This window comes from Caretta caretta, chromosome 1 (assembly GCF_965140235.1).
Source record: "Caretta caretta isolate rCarCar2 chromosome 1, rCarCar1.hap1, whole genome shotgun sequence".
Lineage (NCBI taxonomy): Eukaryota > Metazoa > Chordata > Testudines > Cheloniidae > Caretta > Caretta caretta.
Window position 1 is genome coordinate 258,487,525 of NC_134206.1, and position 12,955 is coordinate 258,500,479.

At 49.7% G+C, this 12,955-nt stretch overlaps 1 protein-coding gene across 2 annotated transcripts in view; it reads right to left on the reverse strand.

The window, feature by feature from the left end:
* CACNG2 (calcium voltage-gated channel auxiliary subunit gamma 2) overlaps positions 1–12,955 on the reverse strand; it is a 63,935-nt gene that overhangs the window by 4,808 nt on the left and 46,172 nt on the right. For both annotated transcript variants that reach the window (XM_048833335.2, XM_048833344.2), the window contains one exon: positions 4,077–4,160. In XM_048833335.2, coding sequence (XP_048689292.1) covers positions 4,077–4,160 — 84 coding nt within the window. The remainder of the gene's footprint in view (positions 1–4,076; positions 4,161–12,955) is intronic.

Here is a 12,955-nt window from a genome sequence, read left to right on the forward strand (position 1 = left end):
GGAAGGAATACAGAGAAAGAAGGGGAGGGCAAGAGGAGACAGAAGGAGAGAGTGGTCACAAATGGATCACCCATGTGTTGGATTGTCATTGAGACGATCAGAAGCCAGTAGCATACTCAGGGGGCCTGGTGGCAGAAGTTTACCTGGGAGTCGGGACTCTTTCATAACCTGAACCCCCTGAAAGCCTCTTACTCCCGCTTTTGTTCACACCGTGTGCCTGAGTAGGGCCCTTCAGCTATTATTCCCACCTATAATGCAATGCAGTGCCAGCATCCCAAACGTTTCACCCAAAAAGTCAGTCAATTGCACATCATTTGGAAAGTGAACTCGCCTCCTAAGGAGAGGTTTGTAGAGAGTTGGAAAGCAGCTACCGAGGCAGGGTGACAGTCTGTGGCTATAAGCAGAGGCTGCACAACCTAATCCTCCGGAAGCACAGGACTCCCAATGGCAAGCTAAAGGTGCATCTCCACAACCTCATGCATATTCCATCCAGTAGAGAACAGTGCACACACGTGTGCAAACACTCCCCCTCCCCCCCCGGGAGGAGCTTTCATTTATTTCAGCCAACAGACGGTGGTGGTGTGCGTTTGTGCACCCCTTGCCCCTCCCCACCATATTCTGTCCAGCAGAGAGCAGTGCGGTGGACTGGCACATGCTGCACGATACATCACAGCAGATACAGTCAGTATTTTTATGAGAGGTCGCTCCTCTCTTCCCAGCAGAAAGAAGAGGCTACAGTGTGAAACAAACACATGGCTGAGAAAGAACATGCCTCAATGCAAGAACAGCCCAATGCAAATCTTCTTTCAGCGCAAAGGTGGGAGAATCAACCTGAATAAAGCAAACAAAGACAGCAGGGACAGTCAGTTCACAGGCCCTGGGGGAGAATCTACCCCTCGTATCAGGCACAGGCACTGAATTCTTGCTGGTGCCGACTCCAGCACAATCCCTCCATGCTATAAACCCAAAGGGGTGTGAGGAACCTCTTGGCTGTTCTCCAGTCCTACCTAGCTCTACTTCAGGGAATGGGATGGGAATAACCGTGCTAATGGTTTGGGGAAAGTAGGGGAAGATTGAACAGTGGGGAACCAGGCGACAGCAAGCAAATGCCAAGTGGATGCCTGCTGTATGGAGGGGCCTTGTGGAGATTCTTAGCATCACATGCTGGGGAGAACACAAGGTCACAGTGTGAAATTGGGAGCAGAGGACATGGCAAGGGGTGAAACCAGGATTCTCTGTCCTTAATCTCAGCTCAGTTGCCTTATTCATTTCAGAAGTTCCACAGAGTCAAATGACCATGGAAGAGAGGGGCTGTCACTGAACCCACCATACCGACCATTCCAGAGTCAAGTGCAGATCCCACTGTCTGAAGGGGAGAAGAGCTGGTAATGTGTTCGGAATGGCTTCTACCCAGTCTCAGAGTCTTGTGGCAAAGAAACACACTGACATTCCCCCCATTCCTCCTGACATCGGCTATTTGATTCCAAGGAACCCGAGCCATCTTATCTGAACGATCAGCAAAACCAAACTGAGTCCTAATCAGGCTCCCTGCCATCCCAATCTCCTGCCCACTCTGACCCAGGCGACAACCTAATCTAAAGATCAGAAACAACATCCTAGACAGTCATGCCAACACTACCAGGCCCAGCTCAGGTGAAGCCTCAACAAGCTCCAATTTGGAAAAAGTCCTGGGAAGAACCTGTCCAAGTCAGGCCATCTCCAGTCAGGCCAAGCTCAGCATGAGGCTCCTTCTACCAGACATGACCCAGCAAGTACCTCATTAAGTCTGACCAAACCCCAATATCCTGCTTCAGTTCATTGAACACTGCTCTTTTCTAAGGGATTCCACCTTGGGGATTTGCTTTGAAGGGGACATTGTCAAGGATTTGACCTACACTTGTCTCCTCTTGGAGGAGACAGTGATCTGGAGCCCTGTGTGGGCTCTTTCCCCAAAACAAATGCTCCAAAGCTCTGTTTGCTAAAAAGAGACCAATGCCAGCAAACAATTCTTCACTAGCAAACCTGTGCTCAGAGGTAACTCTACAGCAACAAACCAGCGTGCCCATCCCTCTGCTGATGAGCGTCACCTGCATTTGCAGCCCTGGCACTCAAGCTGTCTGGCAAGCAATGCAACAGAAATACATTTTAAGGAAACCTTCTCCATGGGATTATTTAAAACCACAGCAGGTGGGCAAATATTTTAGAATTGATGATTAAGTCCTATCACAGTCTCCCTGTTTCATCCACATAAATGATCTTGAAAGAATCCCAAATCTTCCTAACTCCATTGCGCTGCTGGGCCTCTAGCATGCTCCAAACACACATGAGTCATAGCTGGTGACTCCTGGAGATCCCCAGCCCCAGCAGATCCCTGGTGCTTAGCCCACACAATTAAAAGCCGCTTCTTTTGGACTCCTTTAGAGCAAAGATCTCCTCTCTTGATGTCAACAGGAACTGTGCTCAGGGAGGGACAGCAGGACATAGAGGTGGAGCTTAGCTGCGGGGACCTGTGCATCTGTTGTAAAGGAAGACCGAGCCTCTGCTTTGCACTGAACAAAAGTGGTCTCTTTTCATCAGTGAAAGTTTTACGGACCACAGAGAACTGCACAGCTTTCCAGGCCGGCTCCATCTACCCGTACATGGGAGTTGTGAACTCTGCCCTCATGCCCCAAGTTGGGCTCTGATCTCTGCTGTCTCTGCTTTCCACTTGTGTGCTCCTTCCAGAGACACACCATGCTCTAAGTGCAGCAAGTGGCCTTGGTACATGCTCTTCAGTCTTTTCTGTGCTCCAGAGAGAAGTGTTAGCTCCAGCAGGCTCTGTTCTTACCATGCAGCTCCCTGTGCCATCCGCTCTCCAGCTGTTATTCACAGCCCACTGAAGTGAATGTTCTGTCAGCAAAAGGTGTGTCTGATCAACAGCTCTGTTGACAGAAGCAGGAGCTCCTCAGAGCTTGCCCATCTAAGCACTGACCAGCACAAACCTACTCAGGTTTTGAAATTGGATATGATCACAGTATAAGAATTCAATATATGAACCCCTACCAAGGGGGACAGCAGAAACAGAAGTGGTGTAAGCTTTCGTTACACCACTTCTGGTGTAACCTCTCCCCCAAGCGCACACACACACATGCGCGTGTGCACTATCCCAGCCTCCCCACTAGTGTGCCTTCCACCCCTCATGGAGGGGCTACTACATCTAAAAGAGGTCAATCTTTATGGCCCATTCAATCCTCTGTTGCTCTGCTGAGACTGCAACCAAGGCTGCTAATTAGTGTCTCTCATGGTGATGGTTTCTGTGAGGTGACTACTTGCTCCAGAAATAGACTAAGACCACTAACTCATTTTATGTGGATTGACAATTATCAGAGGGTAATGACTCCTGGTCACAAATGACCTGGCATGCATTAGATTCAGTGACTCAGAAGTGAAAGGCTTGCGACCCCATACCCAAACCCTCTAATCTCCTTGCCTAGGGACCAGATGGAACAAGTGACTTGCAGTTTATGTACAAGTCTCTAATACCTACCCTCAATCCACAGGGTTATTCAGTCCCTCCCACCTGAGAGATGGTTGCAACTGGTGACACAGTCAGTGCTTCTGTCGTTTCCCCTTCTCCTTAGAGTCATTTTCATTGGAAGCCTATTCTCTGTTTTGCTTTCCAAGCTAACGGGACGCTCTCTTTGCATCTTGGAAATGCTTCCTTCTCCTTGTCAATATTTTTCTAATGTATTTAGAGTTGGGGGTGAGGCTGAGGGGCTACAGAATTTTATCATAATTAAATACCTTTAATTAAAAAAACCTTTCATTGCCAGTGCAAGTTTGACTCTAGCAGGATCCGGTAGATTTGGTCTTGTGGAGGTGGGAGTGGATTCGTTAGTGGAAGGCAGGGGACCCACTGAGACAGATATTCAGAAGCTCTTAGGGATGCCCCCCAGTCAATTCTTCCAGATTTTGCCTCATCTGGCATGTTAATCCTCAAGGGAACCAGACTTTGAACAGTGTCATCTACAGGAAGCAAAGGGCACCCAGCGCTTGCACCCACAATCAGTTCCAAGGAAAAGAGCCTGCAGACTTACGGAGGAAATATTCTGCTGTGTCAGCTTCATAATCTGTATCCTCAGGGAAGTGATCGATTTGCTTACACAGACCTTTAAAATTCCCTGCAAAACAAGAGAAGAAAGAACAAATGAGAACATCAGAAACCAGCCACGGCAAACAACTCCCCACGGGGTCATTTTTTCTGCCCTCTCTGCCTCCTTCGCAGGCAACACACACACTCACACCTACCCTCATATTAAGCTCTAGAGCACTGTCTCCTATCCTACACAGAACCCTGCCCCCTTCACATCCCCATAGGAATATGGGAACATAGGAATTGCTGTGTCAGACCTAAGAGCCATCTAGCTCAGTAGCCAGTCTCAGGCAGTGGCCAGCACCAGATGCTTCAGAGGAAAGGGTCAGAACTACAAAGTAGGCAAGTGTGGGATAATTCCCCCCATGTTAGGTCTCATCCTGGTCCCTTACAGAGACTGGCTGAAATCTTGAAGCATGTGGTTTTAGACCCCTTCCATTTTTTTTATTAGTAGTAACTTTGCTAACTCTGGATATATTTAGAATCATATAAAATGTCCACACCCTTTCTGAATCTTGCTAAATTCTGGCCTCAACGACTTCCTGTGGCAGTGAGTTCCACAGTCTATGTACACATTGTGTGAAAAAGTATTTCCTGTTATCAGTTTTGAGTTTGCCATTTCATGTCCCCGTGTTCTTGTGTTACAAGACAGGGAGAACAGACGCTCCAGATCCACCTTCTCTAGATCATACATTATTTAATGTATTTCTATCATGTCTGCTCCCATTTGTCCCCCTTCTAAGGTGAACGATCCCAGTCTTTTCAATCTCTTCTTATAGGAGAGTTTTTCCAGGCCTTTAGTCATTCTTGTCAACCTTCTCCGACCCCCCTCTAATTCTTCAATAGCACCTCAATTCCACATAAATGGTAAGGAATCTGGGAGCTACATCCAAATCTAATGGGCACTGGTTAAACTGCACACATGCAGTTTTGGAGTGTACAACATGTGACCTTCAGCTTCAAAAAACTCAGGATTTTAGCATTTGAGCTAAAGGAGAACCACCCTTAGCTGTCAATAATAGTAGGGCTCTTACCCTTGCTAGGCCAGCCATGAAGCAGCCGTGGTACAAGTAAGCCCTGGCCAATACATTACAACATGCACATGCACACACAGCTATCAACATGTCCCCATACTTCCAACCCCACACTCTACATTTCGGTGGGTGGTGGTGGCAATCCAGCTCCCTGATCCCTGCTGACACGTTGGAACAGAGTGGAAGCTGGGACAGACTAGAAGAACCGTGGTTACACAGCACTGGGATCACTCAGCCCCTGCCTCCTGGCATCAAGACATTCACCCTATTGCAAAACAAGACCATGCAGAAGACCATCTCATTAAGCTCCATGGGTTCCCTGCTCTCCCAGTGCAGTGCCCTCTCTTTTCCCGGGATTTACCCTTACAGTGGTATCATCCATGTAAAACTCATGGCCCTTGACTAGCCGAGAAGGGAAGTTGCTGTGTCTGCACAGTGCCTGAGGCAATTGGGCTTGGGGACACCCGTCCCTTGGGCTCCAGAGCAGCAGTTCAGCCAGTGCAGAGGCATTTGTGCAGGAGACCTGGGCCCAGATTCTTTGACTTCATGGATTAGCTGCTCTAGGGGGTTACGCTCCTGGCATTGGCACCCCCAAATTGGGATGGGCTGAAGGGAGGAGAGCTTTCACAGCGATTATGGAGAGTGAGGAATCCTGGGAGAAGCTGGGGAACTACATTGCCTTACAAGGAACCATCCTAACAGTGCCCAGAACACTGACTGGAAGCTTCAGGAATGGAGGATGCGGGGTCCCTACAGCCACCGCAGTCCTAGCTGTTGCACAGAGCGAATGGTGTTGGTTGTGAGGCGCACCCAGCATACGCCAGCCCCAGACTTTTCCAGCAGGACGCCATGCAAGGAACAATGCAGGTGTCCTGGTTAGAAGAATGTCCTGGGAAGATTCTCTCATATTCCTGGACAGGACTTTGGGACATTTGAAGAAGAGACCAAGCACAAAGAATCCATCCCAGGTTTTACTCTGAGCCCAGACTCTGCAGGAGCAGAACTTGGGGCCTTTAATGCAAGTCCTTACCATGTAACTGTCCATGCAGTACTGATAGTTATACTCCTCACTATCACATCTCCCTGCTTTGACCCTATCTATCCGATCTGCTGATCTTCGGTATTTTTTAAGGCACCATAGTATCTAACAACCAATTCAAGGAGCTCCCATTAAGGAGCTGGGACACAGCAGCGGTTAGCCTAAGACCTGAGTATATTAGGAGGTAGGAACACAATATCTTTGGGTGCCGCCGAAGTTTTCGATCCTCACTAATTCATACTCAGAGCAGTTGATTCCCTTCTGCCCCACCTCTTCCTGTGGCTGCAGGGGGGAGCCACTAAGCCCCTCTCACCACACTGAGCCCCACATTCAGGAAGTACCTGCTCTGCAGCCATGGTTCTCCTAGAAAGAATGCCTCACAGCCATGCAAATCAGCTGCACCTCCCTCCCCACTGCACACACACCTGCATGGAAGGCAGGTAAAGCTTGAGGCACTTGAGATGCCTTTGCCCAGGTGTGTCACAAACCCTTCCCTCTGGTTTTTATGGATGCCTGGACATAGTCCGTGAATGGCCAGGTTCCGCTGACTCACCCTTTACTTCTCTCCATGTGACGTGCTCCCCTTTGCCATGGGAAGGCCGTCCTTTCCTCTCCTTGCTCCTGACTGCTTGTGATGGCCAGCCGTCTGTGAAAGAGGAGCACCTCTGGCCTAGCACCTGTCTGCTGGGCCCCTGGCTGGGGCTGACTGGTCGACAACCCCAATCTCCTCTGTTTTCCCAGACTCCAGAAAAGCAACTCTCACCCACCACAAGTGGCATAATTTTGCCCACAGAATTGCAGGGGACCAAGGCTATGTTGTCCCCACTATAGTTATGTCTCTACCCCTTTCCCTTTTCCTTGGTCTTAAATTGCCCACCTTCCACCTCTCGTTAGCTTGCAGCTCTAAACCCTTTAACATGGCCACGCTCAGTGACACCTCAGCTGGCCGTCCCCTTTCACTTGGCGGCACCAGAAAAGCCTCCAGCCGTAGCTTTCACATTTCCCACCTGGGATGGAACCGCCTCCTCGACAGGGAATGCCCCCTCCCACCACATGCAGAGTCAGTGCCCCAGTAAATGAAGAATAACAGATGGCCAGGAATGAGCCCGAGACACTGTGTGTGTGTGTGTGTGTGTGTGTGTGCACGCAGAGAGAACCCTATGCTTCCTGGCACACTTAGGCAGCTATGATTCCCTGCCCCTCCTTCCCACCCAGTAACTCCTTGCTATCTTTCAGCTTGGTTAATCCCTGTGTGAAAATTAGGCTGCTTATGAATGATGCTGCATCTTGTGCATGACAGTTTTCATACGGCTCCTTTGGGTACCCTACAGAGATTCTGGGCACTCAGAGTCTGTCTACACACTACAATTAGACACCTGCGGCTGGCCCACGCCAGCTGGCTCGGGCTTGAGGGGCTCAGGCTAAGGGGCTGTTTAATTGTGGTGTAGATGTTCGGGCTCCAGCTGCAGCCTGAGCTCTGGGACCCTCCCACCTCGCAGGGTCCTAGAGGCTGGGCTCCAGCCCGAGCCCAAACATCTACATCTCAATTAAACAGTCCCTTAGCCTTAGCCCCCGAGCCAGAGTCAGCCATAGGTTTTTAATTGCAGTGTAGACATACCCTCAGACAACAAGGGCAAACTTCAATGTACCGTATGGGGCAGTGCTTATTCTTTGAAAATCCACTTCCAGTAATGGGTGCCCAAGGGGTCTGGGTGCTCAGGGTCAGCAAGTGCCCAGCCACTGGGATTTTCAAACCCTCCCTGCTGGATGACACTCTGCCCCCTCCAGGCATTGCTGTTCCCACTGTGTCTGTACCAAGCTTTAGTCTGAAAAATGCCTACGACTGCTGCCATTGGTTTAGCTCCACCAGCGGCAGGAAAGCTGGGTGTGCTCATGCACACAGGGCTCCAGGTGTCTGCTGTCATTTTAATCACTGTGCTGTCTAAACCTGCTCAGAGCATATCGACATGCTAAGGAGGTAAGGACGCTGCTGGCCGTCAGAGCTTTGTCTCCACCAGCACCCCAGCTGCTAACACATATGGAGCCCAGCCAGATGAGAGGAAGGATATTGCAGCGGTCAGGGCACAAACCTGGAGTCAAAAGACCCAGGTTCTATTTCCTGCTCTGCTACAGACTTCCTGTGTGACCAAGTCACTTAGAGGTTGTCTACACTGCAATAAAGCCCCTGTGGCTGTCCTGGGTCAGCTGGCTTGGGCTGTGGGGCTATAAAATTTAAGTGTAGACATTCAGGCTTGGGCTGGAGCCTGGGCTGTGGGACCCTCACCCCTTGCGGAGGGCCACACCCCTAGGGTATGTCTATAATGCAATGTAAACCCAGGATTTGAACTCAGACTGAAGCCTAATCCCCCTTCTATTTACAAACAAATTGTGCTAACCTAGAGCTTGAATTCAGGGTCTCAGAACTCCACAAGGGTGGAGGGGACACACCTGAGTCGAACTGGAATCCAGGGTTCCTGCCATATTGCTTTGCAGTGTAGATGCAACCTCACTGGACTCATGCTCCAGGAGTCCACCAAAAATATTCCAGCAATCCCACAGGCCAACTTTCTTAGTTCTCTGGACTGTCAAGTTTGGTGGACAGTCAAGTTTTTCTACACTGCACTGCAAAGAGCTAAAGCAGCTACATTTTGGGAGGGTGCTAGGAAGTGTGGGCTATGGGTGGTTGGATTCAGGCCTGCATAATGCAGTGTAGATGCTGGAGCCCCAGGTTGGGACCCGGGGTTCAATAATGCCTAACATGAGGTTGCAAATGTGTGTAGATGCTCAAGCCCTAGGTAACAAACCCAGGGTTTGCTAACTCGAGTTCTACTAACTCTGTGCTTATATTGCAGTTTACACTGCAGTTTACACTGTCCACTAAGCCCAACTCTGACTCAGGTTTGAGTCCAAGCTCCCCTTCTGTCCACACACAAATCAGTCTGACTTGGGTCAGCAAGCGCTCAGGTCCCGAGTCCTAGGACCCTGCTAGGGGGTTGATCAGAGCCCAGTCCTGCTGTGACTCGAGTCCAAGCCCTGTCATTCTGCAATGTGGATACACACAGCTCAAGCCACAGACCCGAGTCAGAAGGTCTGCGTAGCGCAGTATGGACATGTTAGCACGGCTGTGAGACTTGGATTCAGCAATTGTAAGCCCAGGTTTACAATCCAGTGTGGATGCTCAAGCATGGGCTTGGAAACAGCCATGACACAAGCCAGGTCCCACAGACATGGCTTTACAACGCAGTACAGACATACCCTTGGGGTGAGATTCACAAAGACACGTAAGTGCCTAACTCCCATTGGTTTCACTAAGAGCGAGGTGCCGACATATCTGCGCAAATCCCACCCTTAGTCCCTCTGTGCCTCAGGTCCCATTGGTAAAATGGGGACCAGAGCTCTGCCCTCTCTGATAGGGGCATTGCAAGGATCAGCACATTACAGACTGTGAGGTGCTCAGGACGATTCGAATGGGGACCGGATCGGTGCCTGAGATGGACTAGCAATGGTGTGAAATCTTTCAGAAAAAGCCTGGTGTCAAGAAGGCCTATATGTCCCCTCCATTGCTCCAAGGTCACTCAGTGATTCTCTAATGGGGCACCTGTAGCCTACTGAGACAGGAGAACGACCTCCCCTGCACCTGCATTGATAGCAAAGCCTCCAGGACACGTGGGATGGGGGAGGGAATTGGTCACCTGTCTTCCCGAGTGCTGTTCAAACAGCCTTCCCCAGTCTGTACTCAGGAGCTGCAGGAGTGGGATGCGAAGCAGTGAAGGGGCCATTTCTATACCCTGTGGCCAACACTTTCAGAAGGTGCTAATAGCCATTTGGGTGCCCATCTATGGGCCCACGACCTGGTTAGAAGGACAAGGGCAACTTCTCCTCTGAGCCTGGCATTCCCTTGCCTATCACCTCCCTTTCCTGAGTTGTTTAATGAGAAGCAACCCTAAAGTGGGCCGGTTCTGTGCTGTCTCCCTGTTCCCCAACCTTGCAGTGACCTGCCCCTTCTGAAGCCCTGCTGTGTGAGCCACACTTTCCATGCCTCCCCCACACATTTCCTATTGGTCCTGTCCCAATCCTGCCTCTGCTCTTCCTTTCTAATGTGAATTCTCTACACCGTCAATATATCCTGTCTGTCTCCCTTCTTCTAGCCAAGGTCTTGTCCCTAAGAGGTAAGCGTGGGAATCTTTACTCTGCACTGCCGGCCTTCAGGCACAGCCAATGAGGGGCTCCTTCAACATCTCAACCCGCCTATCCTGGGCTAGTCATACTTCTGATTTGACTTACTCTGAAGCCCCTGGAGCAGGCCTTGGCCTGGGCCCTTCTGGAAACGCTCCGTGGCCCAGACAATGCCCCCATCCCTGTCCCCACTCTGCCCTCTTGCAGGGTTCAAATCACTGGGCTCTCATACAGCTTGGGCACAATCAAACACCAGCTTGGAATATCCCCTGGGTTCCCACAGCTGCGCAAATGGCTACTTTGCACCTGCTCAAGGTTCTGAAAATGGTGGCCTGAAGAACTAAGACTAGCAGTCCAGGACACCCCCAAAACACACGGATCAAAGGGATAGTATTTTCCAGTTGGGACAGGGTGGAGATAGTACATTAGGCTGAGATTTGCAATGCTGCCTAAGGGTTTTGGGCAGCCAATTCACATTAAAATTAATGGGAACTGGGCAGCCAACCCCCCGCCCCGCAAATGGTTTTAAATATTCTACCCTTACTATATGGTTAGCACATAGTTAGGGCGCATATAGGGCTCAGCTGGTGTAAATCAGCATAGCGCCACTGAAATCAATGGACCTACACTGGTTTACAACAGCTGAGTAGCTGGCCCTATGTTGTTAGTAACACAGTTTACTTCCATATCACCTTGTATGGCCATGTATGTTTAAAAGTCCTCCGTGTCTGCGGGAGGAGATCCGTTGAATAACAGTGAGTTCCTGCGAAAGAGACACCCCTTTCCTGCAGGGTAGGAGGAATTTTGAGTGGCCAGGACTGTACATCTGGCGAGAGAGAGCCTGAGGTAGAGGGAAAGACATCCGAGAGCAACAAGCAGACAGAGGTGGAGCCAGGGACGAAAAGCCTCCTTTCCCAGAATGCTTTTGGATATTTCTTTCTTAGCACAGGTTTTGGGGAAGAGGGCTTCTGGGGAGATGTACAAAGGGAGCTGGATGAGATTGCTTTCTTCACCAGAGGGGAAGGATGGATGCAGTAGTTAGAGTGCCAATCATGGTTCACTTCCCTGCTCTGCAACAGATGCTCTGTGTGACGTTGGGCAAGTCATTTACTCTGTGTGTCTCAGTTCCTTATCTGTAAAATGGAGATAATAGTCCTGTCCTACCTCACAGGGGTGTTGTGAAGATAAATACATTGTGAGAATCTCAGATACTATGGTAGCAGAGGACATAGAAGCTAAATAAATAAAACTAACCAGGTTTAGACTTCCTGTTTTATTAGTAATCCCGATCTCTGATGAAACTGGTATTTAATATTTACCCACGAGAAAGCTGCCAGAAACAAAGTGTGAAAGGGGTAGGTAAATCATGTTGTGAAAGAGAGAGACATACACATTTCTGTCTGTTCCAAGTCCCCATTTCAGAGCTGAGTCTGTTTGGGACCAGCTGGCGAAGCAAGGCTCGGAGCCAAAGTCTGTGCACAGATGAAAAATAGCAGAGAGCACCATGGGAAACTAAGTGTGGAGTTCACATTTATACATATCGGTAGAGACCTTCAAAAATTGGAGACGTCCATTACCCATCACTGTCGACAGGGACTCGTGAGTTTGGGTGTCCCCTTTTTGACTGCCTAGCCCGAGACCCCTGATTGTCAGGAAGTCCTGAGCCCCTGCTTTCTGAAAATCCGGCCCCTTTAAGGCATCTCAAATTGGGCAGCCCAGAATGAGGCACTCAAAGCTGCTAGTCACTTTTGAAAATCTTGGCTTCAGTTCCTAAATTAATATTCAGTCACCTAAATGCGTGGCTGGATTTTCAAGTGCTGACTGTCCATTAGCTCTCATTGACCTTTATGGGAGCTGTTGGGTGCTCTGCACTTTTGAAAATTAGGCCACTTATTTAGCTGTTTCGATATGGATTAAAAAGCCGAACTTTAGGGTCCTATTTTGGAAAGTCTTGGCCATGGTGCTAGAGGGGGCTGGGCTGCAAGAAGTAACGCTGGGGATTCAGCAGTTGCGGCTCGAACACTGAGTGAGAAACAGTGTCCCAGCACGGTGCAAAGGGTTGGCTGCTACACCAGTGGAGGTACCACCGTTTAGGTGAAAGGTAGGTGAGGTGCTACCCGTGTACTCCACAGCGCTGCTCCTCAGGCACAATGGAACTTTCTATCATAAGGGAAAGCTCGGCTGGACAGGAGACAAAGCTTGGGGGGGAGGGGCGGGGGGAGGGAGGGCGCTGAACCAAGACTGAGAAAGAAGCTCTGACAGGAACCAAGGCCTGCGACAAATTTCACCGCCTTCCACTTCCAGTGCAAGGTGCACTTCTTCCAGGGGGCCTTCTCTGACATAAACACATAGCAGTGTGTACATTCAAAACTAAACCCTACCAAACCAGGCAAAACAACCAGGCACAAAACAATTCTCCCTCCAGGGATAGGATGAAAGAATGAATGAACCAAACGTGACAGCTGTTAGTCACATCACTAAATGCCATCCTGGAAGGGGCTTACATACAACAGTGGTTAGTGCGATATAAAAGGCTATATAGGATAGAAATAGAACTTGTGATTATTAAGTGCC